Below are 14,367 nucleotides of genomic sequence, written 5' to 3' on the forward strand. Positions count from 1 at the left end.
CGGATAATTCGGATAAATTTAAATAATTTGAATAAAAAATATTCAGGTAATTCAAAATTTTGAGTAATTTGGTTTATAAATAGTAGTGTTAGGATATTTGGTTATTTAAAAGTTAAATATAATTATATTTTGTATGTATATAATTTTTATTTTTAAATTCAGATATCCATCTGGTTCTCGGTTCGGTTTTAGTTTTTTTGGTTTCAGAGATATGATATATGCTCTATTATTTTTGAAATTCATTTTAAATTTGGTTTTATGTTTTCAGTTTGATACGGTTCGGCGGTTTCACATAAATGTGTATATACCTATGCACACATTTAATAGAAGAATTCATATAAAATAATTTATTTAATTTAAAAAATAAACCCGCGTTTTTCAAACGCGGGTCAAAATCTAGTCGTTGTTAAATTTAATGTTTCACTAATAAAAAGATCAATGTCATGTGTCTGACTCGTGATATGTTTCAAAGTCAACACAGAGAAATTAATAAAATTAGAAAAATAGCCCAAATACATTTAGCAAAACTTTGGCCCAACATGCCCATGTCGTAGCCTAAGAAGTAAGAAGCAAAACCCACAAACTAACTTTGTTCTTGCTCGGCTGTTGAAACTTGAGTATATATGATGTATTAAATGTCACTAGGAGACTCGTTGGTTTTGGATGATCAGCCCAAAAATATAATCCATCAGCTAACGAGATTAATACAAAAGGGAAGATGAACCAACAAAAGACGCCTAATTCATAAAGAAATTAGTTTTGGAGTTGTTCATCCTTCTATTTTTTGTATTTATTCGTCGGTAAATTCAATAAAACATATGTAGTAAGTTCAATTTCTTTACGTTCAGGCGTAAGATGTTTCGACGAGAGTTATAACCTCAAACAATTTATGAATTATTTGGTTTACTTAAGAAGATATGAGATACTGCATCCACAAAATAGTGATATATTGTGAATTTCAACAACTATCTTATATATTAAAACAGAATTCACAACCTTGATTCATGTGTGATTTTTTAAAAAATAGACCTAATGGACATATTCATAGAAATTCATACTACATTTTAATTCAGACTAATAATAAATAAAATTTTTAAAATATTTTAATCATAATATCTTTTGATATCTTTTCATTTTAAATATAAATATATTTATTTTAAAATCTAACAAATCTTTTTAAAAATATTTTTACAAGATCTTCATTTTCAAAATTATATTTAAATATTTTCACTAATTTCAAAATTAGTTTAAAATATTATTATACATTAATATATTCAGTTATATAAAATGAAAAATAAAAAATCTATAATATTTTATTTATTATATAATCATAATCAATCATATTAAAATAAAATTATTATATTGAGCTAAATATAATAAAATTGTATTAAATTTATATATTTATATATTTTACTTTCGTAATTATAAAATATTTATGTTCAAAAATAAAATCTAATATGTTGGTAAGATGGGTTAACATTATCAAACTATATAATACTTGTATAAAAATTAACATGTATTTCTTTAAATTTAATAATATAAAATCTTTGTAACTACTTTAATCATAATATATTTTGATTTTAAATATAATATATATTATATATTATATTTTAAAAATTCTAATAAATCTGTGTAAAAATATTTAAACAATAACTTAATGTATTTTAAGTTATCGTTTAGAAATGAAAATAAATAAATTATATCATATTTTATCTACTTTTATAGTCATGATCATGTTAAAATATAATAATTATACTAAAATAAATATGATAAAATTATATTCAATTGATAAATTTATAAATTTTATTTTCATAAATATAAACTATTTACTTAAAATATAATATGATGATAGAACAGTTTAAAATTAACAAACTATATAATACATGTCTAAAAATTAACATATCTTACACTTTTATATATACAATAATAAATTATCTAAAATGAATAAGCATAAAAATATTGGTAAAAAGAAATCCAGTTTTGAAATACGGGTCGGAATTTAGCATAAATTAAATATAAAATATTTTTTAAATATATTTTCTTATGAATATATTAATTTGCTTAATAACTAAATGCAAATACAATAAGATAAATATATAATAAGAAGTGGTAAATACATAAGGTTTAAGAAATTAATTAATTATAACATGTAAATTATAAAATTATTGTATTTTTTTTTTTTGTCATCAAAAAAAATTATTGTATTTGAAATAGTTATATAAATATTTATGTATATGATTAACATTAAAAATATATACCACTTATGTTCTAAAATAATAATTTATGTATAGAAAAGTGAAAACAAACACCCGTGCGGTTGCACGGGTCAAAATCTAGTCTATTCTATTAAAAGAGAATCACTCTGAAAAAATCTACTTATATAAGGTTATTGCACTTTTTTATTTAAGTAACAATTATTTGGTCCTACCATCTATTAATCAACTAACAAAATATAACCGTATGTAGCTACCTATATTTCTTACGCCACATCTAAACCACTAATAAAACAACTATATATTTGACGGACCAAACATGTTCCACAATATTATAGAACACAATGCATTTTATACCCAAAACATTATATACTATATAATCAAACACATTGAGTTCTGCGATACATGGTCATGTTAATGACAGTTATATGCACTATAATGTACTATAATCATATCACGTATTGTATCATCTTCATTCAATCTAAGATTTTAAAATTTGATCTGATTTGAAAGCGCAGATTTGTTTTCGAAATTAAATATTTTTTTAATATGAATTTCTATATAAAATAGTGTAAAATTTTAGACACATTTATGTGGAATCGTGAACCGAACCATATCAAACTGAAAAAACACAAAACCCAAATTGAAATGAATTTTATAAATAACCGAGTTGATTCTATATTTGGGGAGCCAAATAACTGAAACCGAATAGAAAATCAAATGGATGGCTGAATTTTAAAATACAAATTATATACCTATAAATAATAAATTATAGTTAATTTCTAAACAACCAAATATCCTAAAATTATTATTTATAAACCAAATTACCTGTAAAGCTGAATAACCCAAATTTTTATTCAAAATATTTAAAATTATCTAAATTATCTGATATTTTTATTCGAAGAAAACGAATTACCCGATATTTAAACTGAAAACTCTAAATTATCCAGTAATTTCTACCTACAAACCTGAAATTACTTGAAAGCCAGAATTAAACCGGAACAGAATTAGGCCCATTTTTTAGATATTAGTCGGATTCAAACTATGCTAGCGAACCAAAGAAAAACCTAAATAACCCAAAACCAAACCGAAGTTTGTAAATACATGAACGGTTCCCAAATTTCTAAAAGCAAACATTAAAAACCAACTGATATGTTTCTACCAATTTTGGATTTAATGAAAACCTATTTATTAATAATCAGATAAAATTTAAAAACTCGCCATTAACATATGAACCGACACATGTTGTCCAGATTAAAACCCAGAAAAACATTAAAACACTTTTTAAATTGACTAAACTTCTCATGTATTTTATAATAATACGTAAAAGTAAATAAAATATTCGATTTGTTCAGGTAAAACCCAGAAAAATCTGATAACACCTTTTAAAAAATTTATTTGACCTTTTATATATTTTATAATAATACATAAAACTAAATAAACTATTTGATTTGTCATATGAAGTACATGTATATGAAATCAGATTATAGTTTAGAAATATATGAAATAGGGATTAGGATATATGTGTTGATGGAGAACATATAAATAGTTTATACGTCTCAATCAATCAATCTAAATTCAAAACGTGTTGGACTTAAAAAAATCTATAGAAAACAATTAGTTAATAAATATATAAAACCAAAAGCCCATCTATAATAACTCTAATGAGATATATCATATATGTCTACAAAATAAAACATCTAACAATATTTTGTTTTTAAAATTTTATATTCGTTATCAAAAATAAATAATATTTTATATTAATGGTTTAATTGATAGTTAATATACAGGAATATTATTTGTAATTGGAATTAATTGTTGCTATAAAATTTATTTAGGTTTACTTATATGTTTAAAACTAACTATAAAATTTTTATTTTCAAATTAAAACACATCCAAAAAACACATTAGCTCGACTCCATATATACCAATATTTTTTATTTCAATAATGTATTTTCAAGCTTTCCTTCTTAATCGATATTCCGTACCAATGATTGTGCTCATACACATCATCATATAAAACTTCATTTAAAACAATATTTCTAACGAAAACATACCCGCGCTTTCTAAGCGCGGGTCAAAATCTAGTAAAGCTTTAAAATAGAGTCATTATTTTATCTACCATAAAAATGTCTATATGTTGGAATATTAACTTAAAAAATAAAAAAATATCCTAAATTTATGCATATATGATATTTATTTAACAAAAGCAATATAAGTCCAAACAATATCATTTCCGATAAAAGTCTAATCTATTTCTATTATGCAATTATTATTTTTGATTCTATACCATATTTTAGCCTAGGCCAAATTTTATGCATTTTTGGGTAATTCATTTGGAAATTAAATAGTGTATCTCAGTTCTGTTAAAAATTATCATATTAAGTTTTTATAGATAGATGACAAAAAAAAAAGTTTTTATAGATAATAAAACAAATAATAATTTATTGGTTGTATCATTTCTTTGTTTGATTTTGATAGTAAAAAGAAAAACACAAAACTCAAATATAATATGCTAAATTAAAAATATTTTCAAAATATTATATTAGCTAATTTAATTTAGTCACACAAAAATATTTCAAGAATACAAACTTTAAAAAAAAAATTAACCAATATATACAATTTTCAAAATAATGATTACATAAATAAAATTGTTATTAAATATATATATATATATATAATTTGTTTTATATTTTAATGTTTATATTAAAAACAAAAATATATCCGTACAGACGTGTAGATAAATTGGCACAGAGTGTTCAAACTTTTCCATTTTCTATTTTCATGTAAAATTCTGATTTGGTTATCTCGATCATTGAATGTGTTTCCTGGAATAAAAATTTAGTACAACATCGTTTATCTATTGTGACTACTAGAAGGGTCTTTTATCACTTGAATGCTTAGACATGAACTCTGAAAAAATTGTTTGACCATCCAAATTGTTTACCAATACGTCTAGTGTGGGACAATAGTGCACTATCAATAATAAAAGACACAACAAACGTTCTAACCAAGTACACACTAGGAAGACAAAGGTAAAGACTTAAAATCTCAGATGATCCGTCTTCTTTCTCTCTCAACTTCAATCTCTTCTCCCAGTTCTTCTCTGTCGCTCTCTGCCTTTATATCTTTTTTTTTTCTATGGCAAATCTTCTATCGCCGCCCTCTGATTCTCTGAAGATTCCACAGCGTATTTCATACCCAAAAAAAAAAGTATTTTTTCTACATATTTCTTTCACTACAATTTAGAAAGACTTATTCAATTTGAACTTAATCAAAAGGAATTTTTTAAAAAAATTGTTATTTAATTTATCCCACAAACTGAAACATCCTGCTTCCCTTTTATTCGTCCTTAAACATATTCACATACTTACCTTGAGTTTTGAGAAACTTGAAGCTTTAATTTCTTTGTCATGATAATGATCACTGTTTTTTTTGTGAAGAACAATATTCAAGCGGTATTATTCTCATACTTACCTTGAGTTTTGAGAAACTTGAAGCTTTAGTGTCTTTGTCACGTTTTTGTATAGACCAATACTCTTTTTTTTTAATATGCTTTATCGGATGATCAGATAGGTTCTGGAAATAACGCATTTAATGCTATAGAGTGGACAGTCCCGGCTTTGGACTATGGCAAATGGGGCAATGGCCCTGGGCCCAAGGGTCCAAAAAAAATTTTAATGTAATTTGACTAATTATAAAAGGTCTATTTTAGTTTGTTAAAGGACCAAATAGTTTAATAAACCTATAATAAAAGATCCATAATCAGCTAAATCTAATTAACCTACAAAAACACAAAACAAGAAAAATTTCTTTACGCTTCCTATTTTCTAATCTTACCGTTGATGGTAAAAGAGAAGCTCTCGAATCCAGCAAAAGTGAACAACACAAATCAAACCAAAATATATATTCTATTCATTGATCAGTTAGTGAGATCCCATTTCAAAGTAGAGGTTTGTTTAATTGATTACATCTATTATCTATATCTTTTACTCTCTTATAGTTTATTGTTTCATGTCATAAAAATGAGTGGGCACGATACTCGTCAAAGAATTGATCACGATCAAGGCAATGGAATGAAGAAATGTTTTATAGAAAGAGTCCATATTTCAAATTTCGTCCAAGGCTATAAAATAGTTTAAGACGGTCCTGAGAGTGGATTAGCTACCACACTAGCTGATTTGAGTTTGTAATACATGCATTCCGACTAAGACTAGGAATAACCAAATCGTATGTTAACAAACTACCATATAAACTGACTGAGCCGAAACTCAAACGTAGATTTCTTACATAACTGTGACCTAGCTTGTTTCAAAGAAGATTAGAACCTTAGAGAGAGTGTTGTAACACATTCCCATGTCTTGCCTACCATTTAACCACAATCATGCGGGCAATATAGACCAATATTCAAGCTGTGTTATTCTCATACTTTCCTTGAGTTCTGGGAAACTTCAAGCTATTTGCATGTCTTTGTCATGAGACAGCTGTTTTTGTGTAGAGCAATACCAAGCTTGTTATTCTCATACTCCCCTTGATTTTTGAGAAAAAATCAAGCTAATGTCTTTGTTAGATGTTGATAACTGTTTTTGTGTAGAGTAATACTCAAGCGGTATTATTCTTCCATTCACCAAATAGCTTTCAGTTAAGTGATACCTTAATATGCTTATTACTTATTTCATGTAGCACAAGGTTTTTAGACAAGTTGATTGTAAAAGTGTTGTCAGGGTAAATAATATTATCTTAATAAAATATTTTCTTGAGTATTTTTCAGCCAAACTGGTTGATATCTTCTAGAATATTTTTGTGCATGGTATGATCAAGATTTTAACTTATAAAATTAAAATTGCATGAAAATTGCTTTACCAGAGGACATATTTCACTTATTTTGACGGATATGATTCATGCTTTTCTTTCATTTAATTTTCCCTTTCTTTCAAATGATATATACTAATTCATATGTATACGGGTAGGGCCCTAATCTGCAACTGCGTTCGGTTTTTATAGTATTTGTTCACATTATAGTTTTTCTCTTCAGTCATTCTTTTTGTTCTTTTGGTTATCGGTTTGGATATAATACTTGATCCAAGGAACAATCTTGATGTCTTGCATTGTCAACCTGTATATGCATGCAACATACGCACTATTCTTCAGGTCAAGGTGGGCCATTAATGTGTCTTTTTCTAAAATACAGTCTTCTAGCTATATCATTTGGCGGGAGGTGAACGTGGCGAATTTAGCTGATTCAGTTGAATAATGCGGTAACCCGCATAAAGCTCGACTAGAGAGTAAAATAACAAAGTCGTTTAATTAACTAAACTGGCCTGGTCCAAAATGGTATTCCTCTGTATTAATTCATTTTTTTTGTCACAATATTCTGTATTAATTCATATAAATCAGTTGACAAAAAAAAAGTTCATATAAATCCAAATTGACACGTTAGTTAGGCCATCCATTTTAATAACCTACTAGATTCTTCTCATCCAAATTGTTGGAATTGAAGTGGACTGTGCATCCCATCAATTCTTGGTCCAGTTCCGGAAAACAAAATCTACCCTTAACCAAAAGTCCAACAAGCCAAATCGACCCAACTCAGTGAAAGAGTCACAGGCGATGAAAGCGGCATGACAAGCTCAGAACCCATACCACCAGCAGGCATGCTAATCGGTCAAAAGAATATGAATGAGGCGAACTGAATCCGAATCGCAAAGAATATGTGATCTTATTCTGACACAGAACAAATATATGACCTCATCGCAAAGGACGTCGAAGAACTGTTTTTTGTCGGATTCATAAAACACTTTCGACCTTTGTTAACCAAGAAAAGGATCAGTTTTTTCCCGAGCAAACTTAGTTAGCATTTACTTAGCAATCTCAATATTAGCAATCTCAATACTGTGTAAGAGCAACCTCGATTCAAATATCGACCTCACCTCTCATTTGCAATCTCCTTGTAGACTTCGATTTTCTTTTAATACAAACGAGATTTCCGACCTACTCTTATCCCTTCAAATTTTTAATCACCTCTTAATCTTATACCGAACTCACACTTTTCAAATACTAAATTACTTTTTTACAGAATTTTAATTTTATTAAATAAAGATTTTTTCAGTTTCTGTATGTTGACCAGTTTAATTTTTGCAATACATACGTTTAAATTTATTTGAAATAAAACTGTTAAGATTTACAAATATAATAGACTCAATCGTTACACTTTTTTTTGACATCAACTAGAAAAAAAAAACAGACTCATATTGACTCTGTGATTCAATCGTTACATTTTTAGTAACTAATTGTAACACTCACGCAGAATTTAATAAACCGGTTGTTGAACAAAAACGACATTTTGTTTTTGTATCGGGTAATGTAATTTAAAATTGATTATTATAATTTAAATAGTTTTTAACTTTAAAAAAAAATTGAAGTACTGTAAAATATACGATGTTTCTTACTTTAATTATGCCTATACATTTTCTATAAATAATCTTATAGGATTTTCATCTTTTCACTGAATAAATCAAATTTAATTGATATTATTTTATAATAATAGTTCAATACTAATAAAATTATTTAGTTATTTAAAAGTATAAATATTAAAATTGCAAAACAAATTACAGTAATATATATTTAAATACATTGAAATATTTTATTGAAATGGAATATATTTTCAGTTATTTAATTTTGGAAATATTTAAATATTCAGACTGTTTTATGTCCAATATTAATATGATAAAAAATACTTAATGAAATATTAATTTTACATAGTTGTTAATGACACATTTTTTTAATTTATCACGTAGATGCAAGATTAATTCTATATAGTATTCTATTTTAATAAAATTGATACATGATAATTTATAGTCCAATTGAAAAAGTAATCATTATATTTTAATAGCTCAACTGGAAAAAGTAACACTTATGTTTTATGATTTAATTTAGTATTTTATGAATCTTAAGATATTATATTATATATTTATGATGTATTTTTACACAAAGATATTTATTATACATAAAATGTACAAAAATAATAATATTCAGAATATTTCTTATTTTTCTCACTTTTACTTTAGGGTGGACCACACACTAATGCCCCAAATAGTTTTCGAACAAAGAATTTACCTATGCATAAAGTGACGTTTATTTGTCTCCACCTCATAAACACTACAACAATTAATAATAATTCTTCCTAATTATAAATCTAAATCAATTCAAAGTTAGTTAAATAGATCAATGACAGTTGTTATTACGTTTGCTTAGAGCGCAAATTGTTATGGTGTTTATTAAACGCAAATGATGATTTTCTAAATACCCTAGTATAAATATTATGGATGCCAAGGAAAAAGAAACAGGTTTTTCGATCTTAAATCAGGAAATTTTCAGGTGAACTAAAACAACCTTCGATTTTACCAAAAAAAAAACAACCTTCGATGATAGCAAAAAATGAAATTAAAAAAAAATGAAATATTAAAAAGCAACAATAATGTCAGGACAGAAAAAGGAATAATCTGAGATGTAATAGTGTGTATAACGTGTGAAGATGATATATATTCTTTTGGTTTAAATGTTTGCGTGAAGAAGTATAAGCAAATAATTAAAATAAAGAAGTAAATATTTACGTGGAGTGTATAAATAGAGATTAACACCTCTCATATTACTCTCACTCACATCTCGTAGTCTAAGAGTAACACAACCCTCAAGAGTCAGGTCTCTCCTTCTCCCTCTATCTCACTATATGTTAGTACAAGTTTCCTGATTGTTCTGTTTTAAGTAAAAGGAGACATATATACATTGTCCTGTAAAATTATTCCCAATAATAGAAACATTAATTAAAAGGAGACATTTTCGTCTTTTTTTCTTTAGTGATATATATAAAAACAGAGTTACTTCTGTTTGTTAGTGTGTTTTGAAAGAAGAATTTCATTGTTTCCCCAGGTTTTCGTTGAAGTTAGAAGATGAACACAATGTCTGAAAAAGTGGGAGCGGTGGGTGGTAACAAGGGCGGACCATTTGACGATGGTGTTTTCGATGGTGTGAAGAAAATAATTGTCGGAAAAGACTTCAACAGTGTTTCTTATATCAAGATTGAGTACGAAAAGGACGGAAAATTTGAAACCCGTGAACATGGAACGATTCGTGGAGAACTTCAAGAGGTAATAGATCCTGGCTTCGTTATTTTTCAGTATGTTACCTTTACTGCCTTGCACATTTTTTGTTTCTAATGGAAAATATAATCTAGTTCACGGTGGATTATCCGAACGAATATATCACATCTGTTGGTGGAAGCTACGAACTTGTTTTATGCTATGGAACAGTGCTTATCAGATCTTTAATCTTCAAAACCTCCTATAAAAGGACCTCTCCGATATTCGGTCATACCACCTTATTTGGACACCCAGCTGGGAGAGAATTCATGCTCGAGGGTAAAAATGGTGGAAGGCTTCTTGGTTTCCATGGACGTTCTGGTCAAGCTCTTGATGCCATTGGAGCTCACTTTTTCTCTGTCAAGTCTCCTCTTAAGCACTTTAACCTTCAAGGTGGGAATGGAGGGAGTGCTTGGGATGATGGCGCTTACGACGGTGTTAGAAAAATACTTGTTGGACGAGGTAGTAAATTTGTGAGTTATGTCAGGTTCGAGTATGCAAAAGGTCAAGGAATGGTGCCACATGCTCATGGGAAGAAACAAGAGGCTCCACAAGAGGTATTAATTGTTGATATAAAATATGTGTAGTTTTGTGCTTGTTGAATTTTTTTATTAAAAGGGAAAAAAAATATTGCAGTTCGTGGTGGATTACCCTAATGAGCAAATTACGTTAGTGGAGGGAACCATCGATGGCTACCTTACATCGCTAAGGTTTAAGACATCAAAAGGAAGAACCTCCCCTGCTTTTGGCAATGTGGTTGGTAGAAAATTTGTGTTCGAGGAAAAAGATTTCAAGCTAGTCGGGTTTTGTGGTCGGTCCGGTGATGCTATCGATGCTCTTGGTGCACATTTTGCGCCTCTTCCACCTCCACCTCCAGCTCCAGCTCCTACTCCGGATCCCGCTACCTCAAAGATGGGACCGCTAGGTGGTGACAAGGGAAACACATTTGACGATGGTGTTTTGGATGGTGTGAAGAAAGTAACCATTGGAGCAGATGAATACAGTATAACTTATATCAAGATCGAATACGAAAATGATGGAAAACTTGAAGTCCGTGAGCACGGGACAAATCGAGGGGAGCTAAAAGAGGTCAGATATATAAGAACATATGTTTTTAATATATTTTTGTTAATATACAATTGGTTCACTATTAATTAGTGTTTTTTAATTTAAATGAAATACAGTTTTCGGTGGCTTATCCGAATGAATATATCATAGCCGTTGGTGGAAGCTACAAGCATATTTTCAACTATGATACAACACTTATTACATCACTGTACTTCACAACTTCCAAAGGATTAACCTCTCCATTATTTGGTGAGGTAAAGGGAACAGAATTCGAGTTCAAAGATGAAAATGGAGGAAATCTTGTTGGATTCCATGGACGTGGTGGTTATGCTATTGATGCCATTGGTGTACATTTTGCTCCAGCTCCAAACTCTTCTATACCAACTCCTCCCAACAAGTTGTCCAAGGTCTACATTACATCGGGTAATGAAGGAATTGAGGAAATCAATTTCTATAATGTAGAAAACGGAGTGACAAAGGAAGTGTTTCTTCATGGTGTGAAGGGTAAAAATCTCATTTCAACGGTGCGTTACATATTTACAACAAATTTTATTTATACATTAACTACTCACATTTTTATCTAAGTTTTCCATGTAATTTCTCCAGATTGTTATAAGCAATCCTCCTGATGAGTGTCTCGTTTCTGTCGAGAGTTGGTATAATTCTTACAATGTTTCTCAAGGAATTAAGTTTAAAACCGATACGAAAGGTTCTGATTTCTTTGGATATAAGTTTTCTGAGGATACTGGTAGACCATTTTCTCTCCAAGTCAAGGGTAAGAAGATCATCGGCGTTCAGAAGTTCCCTGACTTGAATCTCATATCTCCTGGAACGTACTTTGTACTATCCCGTTCCTCTTCTCCCGACAAAGTGGAAGCTATAGGAGGAAAGGGTGGAGAAACATTTGACGACGGTGCTTTTAATCATGTAAGAAAAGTTTTTGTTGGTAAAGGCGATTCCGGTATAGCTTATGTCAAGTTCGACTACGAAAAAGACGGCAGAATAGTGACACAGGAGCACGGACAAAAGACATCTCAAGAAACGGAGGTGTTCGAGGTAGGTCAAGACGATGACATCACATCTGTGAAAGCTTACTACGAAACACTCGATGGCTCGAAGACAGAAACTATAACGTATCTTGCATTCAAGACTCTGAAGGGCATAAACTCTCAGCCGTTTGGAAAGACCCCTGTTATTGTAAATGAGAATACAAAATTGTCTTTGCTTGAAGGTGGCAAAATTACTGGTTTTCATGGAAGCTCGACGGACGTTCTTCATTCTATCGGAGCTTATATTTCGGCTTCTCCGCCGACCATGTTGCATGGCAAGTGGATCCAGGTACGTACGTAGTATCGATGAATATACGGTGGCTATACGGATCGGTATGGTTAGACATATTCAATTTTTTCGATCATTCGGTTAGGATATTTCATATTTCAGTAGAAATCAATCAGTTCGTCTTTTAATTTTAAGACATAAAAGTAAATATTATTTTGTTACAAAATATAATAGTTTGAAATTTTTTTGTATTATATCAAGTTTTCTTATAGGTACTTTAGTAACAAATTTTCAATTCGATTTGTATATTCATAGACATATTCTTAGACCTAGTGCGTAGTAATAATACTCGTGAAAAAAAAATTTATTGTTTCATTTGTAACCGTGACACTAATTGTGTTATTAAACATGTGGTGACTATTGTTACTAGGTGGAGCAAAATGGACAGACTCCTGGACCAAGATGTTCTCACGCTATAGCAATGGTTGGAAACAAAATGTACGCTTTTGGAGGAGAGTTAAAGCCAAATTTTCACATCGATCGAGACCTCTACTTTTTCGATTTCGAGACTCACAGATGGTCGCTCGCTGATCCAGACGGTGATGTTCCTGAGCTCCCTTGCTTAGGCGTTTGCATGGTAGCGATCGGCACTACACTCTATGTCTTTGGTGGCCGCGACGGCCTCCGTAATTACAATGGCTTCTACTCTTACGACACGGTTAAAAGCGAGTGGAAACTTATAACTCACGTCAACAATGGACCTGCACCGCGTAGCTTCCACTCGATGGCTGCTGATGGCAATAATATTTATATCTTTGGTGGAGTGACTACTAAGGAACGTGTCAACACACTTCATGCTTACAACATCGTTGATCAAAAGTGGACTGAGCTTCCGAATCCAGGAGAGTCTTGCAATGGGAGAGGTGGAGCGGGGCTTGCGGTTGTGCAAGGGAAGATTTGGGTTGTTTATGGGTTTATTGGGGAAGAAGTCGAAGATGTTCATTGCTTTGATCCAGTTGAAAGTAAGTGGACTAAAGTGGAAACAAGGGGTGAAAAGCCGTGGGCGAGAAGCGTGTTTGCACTAGCTGTCGTTGGGAAATACATAATTATATCCGGAGGTGAGATCGAGATGGACGTAAAGGCTCATTTGGGTCCGGGGTCATTGACCGGTGGGGCTTTTGTGTTGGACACTGAGAGTTTGGTCTGGGAGAAACTTGAGGAAGGTCATAGCCCTCGTGGTTGGATCGCATCCACGACTGCATCCATTGATGGGAAAAAGGGGCTGTTGATGTATGGAGGGAAGGCTCCGACCAATGGTCGTTATGAGGACATCTATTTCTATGGCGTAGACTCTGCATAAGACCGCTCGTGTTGGTGAGTTTGGTGCATCATGGGGAGGGTCTGGTTTGTGACTTGTGAGACTTGAAAGTTAAGAGCTACTACTACCTGCTTGTGTGTTCTAATAATGTAATTTTCTGGGTGTTTGGTTTGTATGAATAAGAGCATAAATGCGATTTCAAATAATATATGTATGTGAATAAATAAAAAGATGTTTGCAATAATTCATAGCAGTATTTTTCTCCCCTAAACTGAAACATTTTACTTACTGTCTTTGTCATGATATCTCATACCTGTTTTTGTCTAGAGCAGTATTCAAACTGTATTAATCT

At 30.3% G+C, this 14,367-nt stretch overlaps 1 protein-coding gene across 1 annotated transcript; it reads left to right on the forward strand.

The window, feature by feature from the left end:
- The first annotated feature begins 9,778 nt into the window (after nucleotides 1-9,778).
- On the forward strand, nucleotides 9,779-14,259 carry LOC106360474 (myrosinase-binding protein 2). Its single transcript, XM_013800075.3, has 7 exons — nucleotides 9,779-9,914; nucleotides 10,143-10,360; nucleotides 10,447-10,908; nucleotides 10,988-11,440; nucleotides 11,536-11,943; nucleotides 12,026-12,757; nucleotides 13,128-14,259. Exons 2-7 carry the CDS (start codon nucleotides 10,163-10,165, stop codon nucleotides 14,055-14,057), a joined length of 3,183 nt encoding a protein of 1,060 aa, XP_013655529.1. The 5' UTR covers nucleotides 9,779-9,914; nucleotides 10,143-10,162; the 3' UTR covers nucleotides 14,058-14,259.
- The last annotated feature ends 108 nt before the right edge of the window (nucleotides 14,260-14,367 follow it).

Source organism: Brassica napus, chromosome A8 (assembly GCF_020379485.1).
Source record: "Brassica napus cultivar Da-Ae chromosome A8, Da-Ae, whole genome shotgun sequence".
Classification (NCBI taxonomy): Eukaryota; Viridiplantae; Streptophyta; class Magnoliopsida; order Brassicales; family Brassicaceae; genus Brassica; species Brassica napus.

What these genes read in the sequence shown, in the direction of transcription:
- LOC106360474 (XM_013800075.3), top strand. Translation starts at nt 10,163, where the DNA reads ATGAACACAATGTCTGAAAAAGTGGGAGCGGTGGGTGGTAACAAGGGC. An exon ending in GTAAAAATCTCATTTCAACG is followed by an intron (nt 11,944 to 12,025) that starts GTGCGTTACATA and finishes TAATTTCTCCAG; the next exon opens with ATTGTTATAAGCAATCCTCC. An exon ending in TGCATGGCAAGTGGATCCAG is followed by an intron (nt 12,758 to 13,127) that starts GTACGTACGTAG and finishes TATTGTTACTAG; the next exon opens with GTGGAGCAAAATGGACAGAC.